The following is a 14,658-nucleotide window of genomic DNA, read 5'->3' as shown; positions in this document are numbered from 1 at the left end:
CCCGGACCAGGGCACGAACCTGCGTCCCCTGCATTGGCAGGCGGACTCTCAACCACTGTGCCACCAGGGAAGCCCCTGACAGTCATTTTTTACAAAAAACAGCTTTATTGATATAAAATTTTCTTGATATGTAACTTATAATACCATAAATCCTGCCCATTTAAACTGTACAATGGTTTTTAGTATATTTAGAGTTGTGCAACTATTACTATAATTTAGTTTTAGAATATTTTCATTACACCCACCCCCCCAAAATTTGTACCCCTTAGCATAACTCCCCATCCTCCCAGTTCAGCCCTAGGGAACCACTAATCTACTTTCTTCCTTTATTGATTTTTAAGATGTTTGCAGTTTAAAGAACACTTATAACTCAACAATTACAAGACAGTCCAATTAGAGAATTTACAACAGTGCCTTATCTATAGAAAGTTCTGAATAATTGCATACACACATTTTTGCACTTCTCATATGGTGATTTCCTTAGGAAGTGCAATGATTGGGTCCAAGCACATGTGCATTATGAATTTTCAGATATTCCTCTTGAGAGGCTGTACAAATTTAAATTCCTATGAACTAGAATGAAAGTTCTCCAATGACAGAAATTTTTTAAAAATTCGTTTTCTAACATATTCTAAGTGCCTTGGAGAATAGCTGGTACAATAATAATCTGTTCAGTAATAAACTGTTCGGTGAATGAACTTTATACAAGACCTCCTGTTTCTTTATGCCCTAGCCAACACTGGGCAATATCAATCTTTAAAAGTTTTGCTAACTTTACATATAAACAATAGAATCTTATTTTAAATTAAATTTGTGAGGTTAAACATCTCTACCTTTGTCAGACATGTGTATTTCTTATTTAATAAATTGATGTTTATGTCCTTTTACCATTCACTTCAAATCTTACCTACGTGGTTAACTCTATTCTACATCTAAATTACCTAAAAGTATCACGGCCTCCCAAAATCTCAACAGAACCAACCTATTTTCCATTAATATCTACTCTGCTTAATGTCCCATAAACATGTTTTGTATATTCCTTCCACTGTACCTCTGTTGGTCCTCCAGTCTGGAGAAGATAGGTTATTCCACTGATTGGGAGCCCAGCTTTTTCTGGAAGGCTCTCTCTGAGGTCCACTTCCTCCATTTCTGACCAGGCCAGCCTTCACTGATCTCTATTCCTCTGACTGACATAGGCTGGCACACAATACAGTGCTAAATTATATGGTTTTAGATATTTCTTGATAGTCTTTCAGGTGTTCATCTTTTCTCCCCCAAAAGATACAATTTAAATGAAGACTTACCCTCTGTGGTGTGTTCTGAACAGAGGGGGCACTTACTAAATCCTTCCTGACTGATTTTAAGTAAATTTTGCTCAAATGCTAGAATTTTGCTCAAATTGCTACAAACCATATTCCAAGGTTGCAGAGTCTCAATATTAAAGTACAACTAATGCTCAGCATCTAAGCATTGAACTAGTAATAAAAAAGAGCATAAAGTTTATAAGGGAAGAAGGCAAATGTCACAGATACCAATTCACCGCTTCCATATTTCAACCTCCTAAACTTTTAAATGTGGCACATTGATGTGCTGAGTGATTTGGTGCTATAGGTGGATTCTGTTTAGAAATCTGGGATATTAGAAGTCAGAAGACAGGAGGGGAGTTTAGTTTAACTGAAATTCAAAGCAAGACAAAAGAATTGCTCAACTAGCTGAGTTTATGTCTCCTTAACAACAATGTACATACTATGAAAACAAATCTTTAATGAGTTTTTTTATAATGAGTAACCATGGATACAGTTAGGGGAAATGACTCCTGCTAAAGTTTGTTTGTTTGTTTGGTTATTTACTTATTTATTTAGTACTGAACTCCTCAAGAAAGCACTGCTTTTACAGGCTCTCTGTTGGGACACGTAGGTACAGCATACAATTCTTCTTTGTAATTATATAACTGCCATGTGATTTTTACCTGCACCAACATTAAGTTTTACATCAACTAGAAACCAATACCACAAGAGTATAGTTTTGTATTTGAATTTTAAACTAAAACTTCACCTCTTATCTGGTAAAATTACTTCCCCAAGGGTTACCTCTTAGCTCTCTCAGCACCTCTTGACTCAAAATAAAAGTTATCCTCTTGGATTTGTCAATGGCAGTCAGTACTTCTGATTATCACATACAGTTTCATAGTAGCCTAGCCCAGGCAGTGTGAACATGGCTGACCTCCATTTATATCTGCAATATTAAAGCACAGTGGAGGACTGATGCTCTGTCCTGAGTCCTTCAATATTGGATGGTTCTCTTAGTATTACCAAAACTCCAAATAAGTAAGTGTAGGTACTTAGTTACCTGCTAATTAGTTACTTGGTCTGAAATAACATTTGGTTTTTTGCTCTTTTTCAGTTTTAACAGGTCAGAGTCCTGTCTCAATTAGCATGGCATGGAAAAATGGTTCAAAAAAAGGGCACATGGGCCAGAACGATTTCAGCTTCAGAAAGCATAAGGTTGCTCCCTGCACTGACTGCTTTCTTGGCAGTTACTGAGGACTAAATAGTGGTGCATTATGATTACCTATAGTTATATGAGTGTTTTTCTAGTTTTTCTGTAGGTTTAAACTTTCAAGTTGATCATGAGTAGATTAGCAATAACTTTTTAAAGGTTTCTAAAACCAACCCAAATGAAATAAGCAAAACTTTCTCTAAGGAGGAAAATGAGAACTCACACATGTGAGAATAAAGGAGATAAAAACAAAATTTCATTATGCACAAAAGTTTGCTAGGAAAATAAAAGCTTCCTCTGCTTTGTTTTTTCCTTTATTATAAAGATTAGTCTACTGTGAAAGTTTCAACTTAAAGCTCTTTATAAAACTAGACAGAAACTAAAACAAAGATCAATAGTATGCAGTAAATCTTGCAATTTGAAAGGTTTAAAAACCTTCAGAAAAGTCTCCACATTCAGATATGCCAAAACAAACAGAGAAGCACACACTAAGGCCACGTTAGTGCCTGGGTGCTACCCATTTAGTGTTACAGGTTAAAGAGCATAACCAAAACATGCAACTAGAAAATCTTGTTTGCTATTTTCAAAACAATCACTACCAAAACAAAAACATTACTTCAGATTTTCAAGTTTAGTCAAGAAGAGCCTTTTTTATTTTAAGCAACTTTAATTGTATATGCACTTTTAACTTTCCACAACTTTGTCCCAGAAAGCTTAACGCAATAGTTACTGTTCATATCTCCACTGAAAATTCAAAATGTGAGTAACCTTCTTTAACAATTATAATGTGTTTAAGATATACTTTTGGAAGTTATTTTTCAAACTAATTTTGAAAAATTAGTTTTGCTACTTCTTTATTGGAAACTGGCATTATGGTCTATGTCTTAAGAAACTGATTAATATCAAAGAAAGTGAATCTCAAAACTAGTTTCATGTCCAGGAGTTGTTTCCACTAATTATTTCAAGAGGTCTAATTAAAATTTTAAAACAAAATTGTTTTAAATGAAAACTCACCTTGTGCCTCATTAAAGTTTCTGGAACATTGGCTTTACCTTGAAAATCAACTGTGTGATCTATTTATGTTAAGAAACATTAATTGACATAACAAACTTTTATTGGACACCTACTCTACGCCAGGCACTCACTGTGTGGTGAACTTCTTCACATCCATTTTCTCATTTTAATTTCATAATATACGTTGGGTGGCAATAGGTAACTAGTGAAAATTTTCAGTGGCTATCCAATTTACTAACAGCAATATGGCACTCAAACACAGAAGGCCTAAAAATTAAAGTTGTGAATAACCATTAAAAATTACCTTTTTGAAGAATAGTCAGTGATATAAGAGAATGTTCAGGGTGAAATTATAAGATAAAAAATTAAATTTCTAAGTTACATACAATAATACCCTAAATACATAAGAAAATATATGTATCTGTATACATTTTTGAATGGCTATCTTTGGACAGTAGGATTACTGGTAATTTTCCTAATATTCTAAAATAAACATATATTATTTTTATAATCAGAAATCCCCTCCAATTAAGTGTTACCCTAAAATATTTAATTCTGGTTGTTGAATATATGAAATTTTAAATCAAATTTAGTATGAATGGGATATATTGTGTGGCAGATGAGAAATAAGTTCCTTTGAAATTTTAATATATTTTGAAATGTGCTGATGTATAATGAAAACTTTATTATGCAAATATTTCATTTGCCATTATGACTGAGTTATTTTATAATTCACCTTAAGCTTCCATTGCTTTAATTTCAAATGTGACAAATTAAATATAGATTCTCTTGAAGGTTATATTGCTTTCATCTTAAATAAATTAAACTTAGAGCACAAAGCCATTGACTTCTTTACAAATATCCATTAAGAAATCAAATATGGACTTTGCAAACTTCAGAAATGCATCAGACGCTAAACAGGGATCTTCTTTGTCATTGGTTGATTTTGTGCATACAGTAGGCACTCAATAAAAGTTGTTGAATGAATGTGCAAAGGAATGCATAAATGTCCTCTTTGGCTATCTAGACTTACTTTCCCTTCACTCAGTTTAGATGACCTCAGAAGCACTTCCTCAAAATAACCCTCTGGTTCATCATGAGAAGAATGCCTGGCACCAGCTGGTAGGAGATATTAATAGCATGCCCATTAGGCACTTGTTCAAGGCACATAGATAGCTCAGTGATAAAATCTTTAGAAATATTTGGACAGTTAAGATTATTCAGAATATAAATCAGTTGTGGTTCCTTAAATCTTCAATCTCAATATTAAGAAATCAACATCTGTTTTGGAAATTCTTAAAAAAATAGTAAGATAATAGTAATAATTGCTTTCAATTTTAGAAGAACTCAGCATTTGGGGGCTAAAGAAAGAAAGCTTACAACAGAAAAATTCTTTTTTCTTCTTGTGACCAAGATTCTTTTGAAGGAATCAGATGATAAAATAGAGAAGAGAATGGACTTCCTCCTTCAAATTTCCATTTTTAGCATTTTACCAATCATTTGCCACTGATAAAAAAGTCGCTTGCCCATAAAACTACATTTCTATTCCTCCCTTGGCAACATAATGCTCAAAAACAGAGATATGCTGAAAATCACAAATTATCCTAGGTCACCCTCAGGAGGGACTCAGGGGAGAATGGGAATGGAATGGGACTATAACCGATTTTTTCAAGTAATACATAATTTAGAAATATTGCATCTTCACTAAACAGAATTAACCATTCCAACTACAATTTGACATCTGGTAGTCTTCTACCCTTGATCTGTTCAGTGTAACCAGTAAGAAACTTAAATTCTAAGCATACTGTTGTTACTTCTCATAAAATGGTCTATATCTTACATCACTTTAGATAGCTGTTAAAGAGCCGTTGCCCTCTGAGCCAAAGTTTCTACAAAAGTATTAGAATTAAGATGAATTGTTTTTCTTACTTAGTGTGTAATGTCTCTAAACGTTTAAATCTATTCATGTAAAAATAACAGATAGCAGCTCTGAATCCTCAAATACTCAGATGAAGAGACAATTCTACTAGGTATCTTATACCATGCTAGGTAGGGACAATGGAGAATAAACAAGAATAAGATGTAGTTGCTGACCTTGAGGAACTTTCCATCTAGCTGGGGAAACAATATGGAAAATGAGAGCTAGTGAGATAAGACAAATGCTCTGTTGTATGGTATGTGGAAAATAGACATTATAGGCAGAGAGATATACTACCCTCATCTGGGGTAGAGAGGTAAATAAGGCTGGAGAGGTAGGGCCACATGGAAGGGCTTAGAAGTCTGATAGAAACATTTAGATTTGTTATGGTAGCAAGCAGGGCTCTTTCTGCAAAGCAGGATGAATTCAGGTGGGAGAAAGGAGTTAGGAGTTAGGTCACTAGAAAACCAATTAACATAGGTACAATTTTCTCTTAGTATACTTTAAATAGTATCTCAACAAATAACTAGTGGATCTTCTAAAAATTTTCTTGGTCTTCACAAAGTGTTTTATACTTTCAATCACAGTATATATGCTAGCTCTCTCTCTCTCTCCCAATCTCTTTCTTTTTCTCTCTCTCAAGTATACATCAAGGAATGTAGACAGGTGAATAAAAAACAAGTGAAAATAAAAGGAAGCATAATTCATTAATTTTAACCTGAAAATTGTTGGTACAAAAAAGCATTTGTAACTCACCTGAAATTAAGATGAAAATAAACTTAAAATGGTGTCATTATCACTGACTCCAATTCTAGGAAAATTCTAATGTACACTTACATTCTACCCAACATTAAACTCACTTAAAAATACATGAAAATGCATGATTATTACTTACTGTGTTTGTGAGCAATTTAATATTTATGCATACTAAGAATAAAGTAACTTTATTTTGTCACTCCACTCAGTACATCATCAAAAAGCACAATGTAATTACATTTAGCTTGAATGGATAAGTGAAATGAATATATATTGATTTTACCTTTGCTTTAGTCGTCTTTTGGCTGTTGTGGGAACATTAGCACCATAGCCATAAGAAAAAAGAATCCTTTCAGCCTCATCTTCATTTTCAACTGGAAAATATTGAAGTGTACAATGTGAAATCTTTTTTTTCTTAAAAAGTATGGCAGAAGCGAAAATAAAAGAGGTCATAATAATGAATTAAGGAGCATAAAACATTTAAAAGGGCTAATGCATAACCTCAAGCAGACCATTTGTAAGCAGCAGCACAGTTATTTCGTAAAGTATATGCTTGCTTGGATTTGTTCCATCTATTTTTCAAAGGTTTAGTAAGGGACTGCATCATATGACACGTTAAGTTTTCTTGTTATAAAGCATAATAATACAGATGTTATTTACTCTGAGGTTCAAAGGCTTTCTGCATGAAATGTATGTTATGTACTTCTGAAAAAGTAATGATAAACTCAATTTCATTACTTCTTTTCTTGATAAGAGAAATGATTATTTTTAATTAGGAAAGATGTTCATTATTTTATCAGAAGAACAACTTTATCCTAACTTGCAATAATGAAATTATGCATTTAAGTAGGCTACTGTGTGAGGAAAATGTACAGTCCTAAGAATCTATTGATGGCATTTTTAAAAAAATTACAGAAAACACAGTAACACCATTTACTTCTAAATTTTGCTATTGTCACACCACTCTCCCAAAGGAATTTCAACTAAAAGGTTAATGTTTTATGGGTAAAACGTTTAAATGCGATGACAATTTACTGTAAGTTGAGATGAAAAAATATTTAATCAAAGGCTATAAAAGCTAAAGGTTTTTTAAACTTTTAAAAAAGGTTTAAAATTTAAATTTAAAGCAGTTCATGACATATAACAATTTTTATAACATTATTCATCAATAACCAGTATTTTAATGTCAAAAAGAGAAAACTACTTTCAGAAATGTTTCAGGTTTAAAATAAAGCCAAATATTTTACATTAGTAAGTGAAGCTATTTGCAGGCCTATCACTGTAATATGCACTTATTTGTTGTTTGATCCTTCTGTAGTAAACATTTCAGGAATATTCATGTGTTTTTTTTCTTCAATTTTGACCCTATTCACAGTGAACCAAGATCAGTTTTCAGAGGTAGGATTAGTAGTTATGAGGGACAAGTGTAAGCAAGAGATCCTATGTGCCATTGCTGATAGTAACATCTCATTGCTCAGATCCAAGTTGGCTTCTCCAATCCAGCTCTATCAGAACTAGAGGAGGCATTTAGATACCTATCTAACGCTTGTTTCTCTTAAATAGTTCTAAGGTCAGAAGAAAGAGGGGTAGATTTAGCTAACATCTCAAAAACCCATCAGATATTGATGGACAACTTACATTTGAGTTTAATACTTACTGGATTAATAACTCATGGGCTAACTATTCCAGTGGTGATTTAATTACAGAAACAATGTCCTACACAAAATGGCAAATGGTACTAAAGAGATATGAATGTGTCTTAGTACCACTATTTTTCCCATGCTAGAGGCATTAGGAAGGTATGGGGAGAATGACATTCACAGAGAACCTGCAGGAAGGAACTGCAATGTGTAAAGGCACAGAGCTGTGAAGTTTCAGTAATTGTGAGAAAAGTGGCTGAAGTTAGTCTGGAAAACAATAGTAGTAGAAAGGGAGGCCAAGTTTCAACTGTGAATGGGACTAAAGTCTTGTTTGCTAGGCTAAAGAGTCTGGATTTTATTCTAGAGACAACAAGAAATTAAGAGATTAGTACAGGTAAGTGACATGACCAATAGATTTTTGTTGTTGATGCTGATATTATAGGAAAAAAAATTCCAATAATGGGAAAAGGGTGACCTAGATTGGTAGCACAGAGAACTCCTTACAGGTTATAGTAATAATCCAGTTGTGACTTGGTCCATAATAGCAATGGAGGATGGAGAAACGAACCTGGATTCTAGACAAATGAGTAGGTATGGAGGTGAGATGAGGCACTAGATAGGATGAGGGAGGAATCAAGGTTGACAAAAGCTAGTTGGGCAATTAGAAAGACTTTAACCTTACTAACAGATCGAGAATACAAGAAAATTAATACGTCTTAGGGAAGGAAGGGAAAATATAAATAATGTTACATCTTCAATGACTGCAAGAATTCCATACAGACCTGTGGAATCACTAGCCTGTGGTCAGTAACTGAAATTGTGGAAAGGGATAAAATTATCCAGAAAGTAGGTAAGTAAGAATTGAAGAGGATGAGGGGAAAAAAAAAAAACCCTGGGAACCAGAAAGAGTTAGATAAAAGAAGAGACAACAAAAGCGACGGAGAAGAAACAATCAAAGGCAGGTGACTTAAGCAAGAGAAGTTTCGAGAAATGTGACAAATGCCCAGCAGAGGTTACAAGTAGGATGAGGTTGGAGAGTAGGTCCCTCAATTTGACAATTAGAAATCTGATATTTAAAAAAAATTTATTTAGCTTCTAGACAATACCTCTACTTTTAACAATCTGATGACGATCTTTGAAAACGAAACTCCTCAAATATACAAACATTAAACTTATTTGATTACAAAAAGCAATTCAAGTGTAAACAGGATACTGTAATTTGCCATGGTTACACCTTAACAAATGAAGTCTAACCATCTTCATCTCAGCTGAATCAGATGATAATCCTTTGAATATTGTACACACTATAGTACTAAAAAAGAATGTTCTGCACTTACATCTTACAAATTTTGTTTAATCAGTAAGAATTCGTTAAACAAGGATAGGAATATTCTAATTTCCAATGTCAACAGATAGAAAAGAACCTAGTTTACTAATCTTCCAAGTACAAACAAATGTATTTTATTCTAAGATACTTTTAAGATGGTTTATAAAATATCATAGCAAAAAATTAATTTATGTATCTTTTCTAAAGATTTTGTTTAGAAAATATTTACACTCATGGAAAAGCTGAAAGAAGTGTACACTCATATATCCAACATCTGGATTCAAAATTAAACATCGTACTATATTTATTTCTCACACATTCATCTATCACTGTATCCATTCATGAATCCATCTTATTTTTTTGATGCATTTCAAAATAAGTTGCAGACCTGTGCCTTCACCTCCAAACAGTTCAACATGTAAATCATCAACTATAGTTGAATATTACTTATAGTTCCTTTCTAAAAATAAAATTTACATATGGTGAAAGGTACAAATCTTAAGTCTATCATTCAATGAATTTTGAGAAATATAAATAGTTGACCCTTGAACAACAGGGTTTGAACTGCTTGGGTCCACTCAAACATGAATTTTTTTTTTTTTTTGGCGGTATGCGGGCCTCTTGCTGTTGTGGCCTCTTGCGTTACGGAGCACAGGCTCCGGACACGCAGGCTCAGCGGCCATGGCTCACGGGCCTAGCCGCTCCATGGCATGTGGGATCTTCCCGGACCGGGGCATGAACCCGTGGCCCCTGCATCGGCAGGGGGACTCTCAACCACTACGCCACCAGGGAAGCCCAAGCACCATTTATTGAACAAACTTTCCTTTCTCTAGCTGAATGGTATGCTTCCTTTATAAAAAATCAAATAATCAGACAAGTGTGGGTCTCTTTCTTAGTTCTCTATTCCATTTTGTTGTTGTATTTGTCTTTCTTTATGTCAGTAGTATACTAGCTTGATGCTATAGCTTTATATTGTCTTGAAGTGTAACTCTTCCAATCTTGTTCTTTTTTTTTTCAAATTATTTTGGTTATTCTAGTATGCATATGTTTTCTTTGCCTTTAGGCAAATAACTAGGAATGAAATTGCTGGATCACTGGATAGGCTGTTTGGTTTTATAACAAAGTGTCAGTTCTTCCACAGTCTCACCAACGTCTGGTATAACCAGTCTTGCTAATTTCAGCCATTCTGGTAGGTGTGCCCTGGTATTATTAAAAGTAGACCTTTTAATAAGTCCTTTGAATTTCCACATAAATGGAATACAAAAATGTTAAAAAGGAATTATGATTAGAACAATATTGAATTTATAGAATTCATGATATATCTATTGATGTTTTAGCAAGTCTTCCTTAATTTTTCTTAGCAATGGTTTGTATTTCATGTTGTTCAATCTATTCCTACATATTTTATGTTTTTTGATACTATTGTAAATGAAATTGCTTTTTAAATTTCTTTTTCCAACTGTTTGCTTCTAGTGTGTCTGTGTGTGTGTGTGTATATATATATATATATATATTTTTTTTTTTTAATTTTATTTATTTTTGGCTGCATTGGGTCTTTGTAGCTGAGCAGGGGCTTTCTCTAGTTGCAGCAAGCGGGGGCTACTCTTTGTTGCGGTGCGCAGGCTTCTCATTGTGGTGGCTTCTCTTGTTGAGGAGCATGGGCTCCATGTGCGTGGGCTTCAGTAGTTGTAGCATGTGGGCTCAGTAGTTGGGGCACGCAGGCCCTAAAGCATGCGGGCTTCAGTAGTTGCGGTGCATGGGCTCAGTAGTTTCAGTGTGTGGCCTCTAGGGTGTGCAGGCTTCAGTAGTTGCGGTGCACGGGCTCAGCAGTCATGGCTCGCGGGCTCCAGAGCGCAGGCTCAGTGGTTGTGGCGCACAGGCTTAGTTGCTCTGCAGCATGTGGGATCTCAGTTCCCCAACCAGGGATCGAACCCATGTCCCCTGCACTGGCAGGTGGATTCTTAACCACGGCACCACCAGGGAAGTCTGAGCTTCTAGTATATTTCTGTGTAATTATTATAGCCTGTTAAATTTACTTATCAGTGTTAGTGATTGCTTTGTAATCTGAAAATACAGTCTTCCTATGCCTTTCCGATCTTTATACTTATTTTTCCTTTCTTGCCTTAGTTCACGGGCTAGGAGTTCAAATACAATGTTTAATGTAAGTTATGAAAATAGAAATCCTTGCCTGGTTCTCTCCTTTAAAGGGAAAGCATCTGATATTTCATCATTAGGTATAATATTAGCTGTACGTTTTTTCTAGATATTTTTTATCAGATTGAGGAAGTTCTCTTCTACTCCTAATTTGTTTAGACAGAGGGATATCTGCAAAACTATAGAGATACAGAAGTGTGGAACTTTCAAAATAATGCAATATGATAGGGAATGGCAAGGCATAAAAAAGTACAAAGATAAATAAGTCTAATCATAAAAAGACATGCTAAGGAATTTGACTTTAGGCTGTTTAAAGTTGATAGGGGAATTAAAGCAGGTGCATGGTATGATCAAATCTGTATTTTATAAAGATTACTCAGACTCCATGAAGAAACTGAAGATAAATTTGGAAACTATTGTAATTATCAGACACTGGCCTTGGAAATTAAAAAAAAAAGGCAATGATAGGAATAAAACAAAAGTTTTTCTTAAACTGGGCTATCAACACAATACAGTCTTTATGAGAAAAGGTGCCCCATATAAAGTCAACCTCAACTTCAATTGAAGTTTTTAAACCCATTTTTATAAGAATGCCACTATTATTTCTGACTTCTGAACAGAAATAATGTACTGTAGCAAACATCACAATCAATGGTGAAATGTTAATTTAGAATATTCCCTTGGAGTCAGGGACAACACTGGAAGACAGACAATAAGAGGAAAAAAAAAGAAGTAGAAATTAAAGTCAAAGTCTATAACACAGTGTATGCAATGAATTTCTATCTGTCCTTCAATTTCTATCTGTCCCTCATTCAAATGTCATCTCCCCTCTCAGGGATTCCTCACCTCCAACATGGAATTAACTCAAGATCTCTTCTGTACTTACACCAAGAACTGCCTCTCTCTTGCTAATAGCACTTTAATTATCTGTTAATATGTTTGTCTCTCCCAGCAGACTAGATTAGGAATACCTATAAGCAAGAATTATTGCATGAACTCCATATCCCCAGATCCTGGCATATGTATTCACTTAATAATTGTTTAATGAATGAGCTAAATAAATGAAAAGATAAAACCTTGGCATATGTAATCACTTTATTGCTGAATGAGTGAGGTAAATAAGTGAAAAGATAAAATCGATCATAGTTATATTTTTTTTGATCTCAACTACTAGAATTAAAGTTAACTAATTTTAAAAAATTAATTAATTAATTAGGCTGTTTTGGGTCTTCATTGCTGTGCACAGGCTTTCCCTAGTTGCGGTGAGTGAGGCTATTATTCGTTACGGTGCGCAGGCTTCTCATTGCAGTGGCTTCTCTTGTTGTGGAACACGGGCTCTAGGAGCATGGGCTTCAGTAGTTGTGGCTCGCGGGCTCTAGAGTGCAGGCTCAGTAGTTGTGGTGCACAGACTTAGCTGCTCTGTGGCATGTGGGATCTTCCCGGACCAGGGCTTGAACCTGTGTCCCCTGCACTGGCAGGCAGACTCTAAGCCACTGCGCCACCAGGCAAGTCCAAAGTTAACTAATTTTTAAAATGTCAAGTATTCTTTCAAACAAAAAGGTACAAGTTATATTTCAAGCAGTTTTAGAAACAATATCAGGTTCCTTGTGCTGCCAGAAAAAAAAGCTGTGTGTGGAGTGGTGGGAGACTTACTTTCTGCAGTTTGCATTATTATTTCATCAAGCTCTTTTTCCAGTTTCTCATAAATGTCTAGCCTTGCCTGATGTTCAGAGTTCTGTGCTTGAAGTTCGGTAATACGTTTCTCAGAAGAGGCTTGGAGACTGTAAAATTCTTTAGTTAAAACCTAAGAGTGGAAGAAAAAAAATTGCAAAAGCAGAATTAAATAGGTTGACAGTTAAGACAAAAAAAACATGATACAAAATTTTTTTTTAATGATTTAGACATGAAGTAGCTCAATTAAGATGACTGAGGAGGTAAAATACATTTATTTCTGAGGAAAATAATTTGTTTTTAAATGAAAATTATGAAGCACTTTATTATATAAATTGAAAAAATATTAAAACTTAGTAATAGTTATAGGAGTAACATTAGCATTTGCTTATTAGAATTCAAAAAATTCATTAATGTTATACTCCTCACCTAGGTGGAGGTTATTTATCTGGTGACCACAGGTATTTGAGAAAGGCTTACAGAGCTGTATGTAAAAATTATACACTCATAATGAGTCCTTCAGTTTTTCACCAGAGATTATTTCATTTAGACTTTTTTAAAATTTATTTATTTATTTATGTCTGCATTGGGTCTTCGCTGCTGTGTGCAGGCTTTCTCTAGTTGCAGTGAGTAGGGGCTACTCTTCGCTGCGGTGCGTGGGCTTCTCACTGCAGTGGCTTCTCGTGTTGCGGAGCACGGGCTTTAGGTGTGCAGGCTTCAGTAGTTGTGGCACATGGGCTCAGTAGTTGTAGCTTGCAGGCTTTAGAGCGCAGGCTCAGTAGTTGTGGCACACAGGCTTAGTTGCTCCGTGGCATATGGGATCTTCCCGGACCAGGGTTCGAACCTGTGTCCCCTGCATTGGCAGGCGGGTTCTTAACCACTGCGCCACCAGGGAAGTCCTATTTCATTTACTCTTACCATGGTTTTAATAAGATTTTTGGTTTGCTGAACAATCAAAAATCCAAAGCAGCAAATCAAAATGTAAATGTGAAGTGCTACTCGGGGCAGTATCAGAAAATGCCTTTGTATAGAAAGAAAGGCTAAAAAATTATTAAAAAGAGATATAAAAGACATGGAAATTGGAGTTATTTTATGTAAGAACAAAAAATCCTGAATTTTCCTATGGTAACTCATTGAAGGAATCACTAGGGTGACAATAATGAATTCACTAAAACAGGAGACATTTCTAGCAACAAAGGAATGTTCTAATGCTTACATTAAATTCCAACTACCTAGAAAGTTTACTTACTAGTACAGACTAAATTATGGGGTGGTATTACACTTACTTCCTAACACAACATAAGTAATGTAGTATTTCCTGAGAAGCAATAGAATATTATGGTAAGAATATGGTTTGGAGCCAGAAAGATTTGGATTTCAGTCCGGTCTTTGACACTTATTCGTTGTGATCTTAGGTAATTATTCTTTCTATGCCTACCTCAGAATATTGCTGGAAGGATTACGTGACAGGATAAACTCACAGTGCTTAGCAGAGTACCTAGAACATAGTAAAAGTGCTGAAAAATATTATTACCACTGCAGGAAATACAACTATGAGAACTTCGTATTAAATGGTTTGTAAAAATGAGATGTACTGCTTTAATTATTCTGAATTCTCTATTAGTTTCTCTAATGACAAAGTTCACCTTAACAAATGTATGTGATTGTGTGCTTCCTGT

At 34.8% G+C, this 14,658-nt stretch overlaps 1 protein-coding gene across 4 annotated transcripts in view; it reads right to left on the bottom strand.

The window, feature by feature from the left end:
• The window catches only part of PIBF1 (progesterone immunomodulatory binding factor 1), a 201,140-nt gene that overhangs the window by 66,301 nt on the left and 120,181 nt on the right, over positions 1 to 14,658 (bottom strand). For all 4 annotated transcript variants that reach the window (XR_003004349.1, XR_003004348.1, XM_024753941.1 and 1 more), the window contains exons 12-13: positions 12,962 to 13,112; positions 6,471 to 6,561 (exon numbers count right to left, since the gene is read on the bottom strand). Coding sequence is in view for 2 of the 4 variants with exons in the window: in XM_024753941.1 (XP_024609709.1) it covers positions 6,471 to 6,561; positions 12,962 to 13,112 (242 nt within the window). In the remaining 2 variants the exon portion in view is untranslated. The remainder of the gene's footprint in view (positions 1 to 6,470; positions 6,562 to 12,961; positions 13,113 to 14,658) is intronic.

This window comes from Neophocaena asiaeorientalis, unplaced genomic scaffold (assembly GCF_003031525.2).
Source record: "Neophocaena asiaeorientalis asiaeorientalis breed wild unplaced genomic scaffold, Neophocaena_asiaeorientalis_V1.1 scaffold212, whole genome shotgun sequence".
Taxonomy (NCBI): domain Eukaryota; kingdom Metazoa; phylum Chordata; class Mammalia; order Artiodactyla; family Phocoenidae; genus Neophocaena; species Neophocaena asiaeorientalis.
Note: the sequence above shows the minus strand (reverse complement) of the source record. Positions and strands in the feature narration are given on the sequence as shown.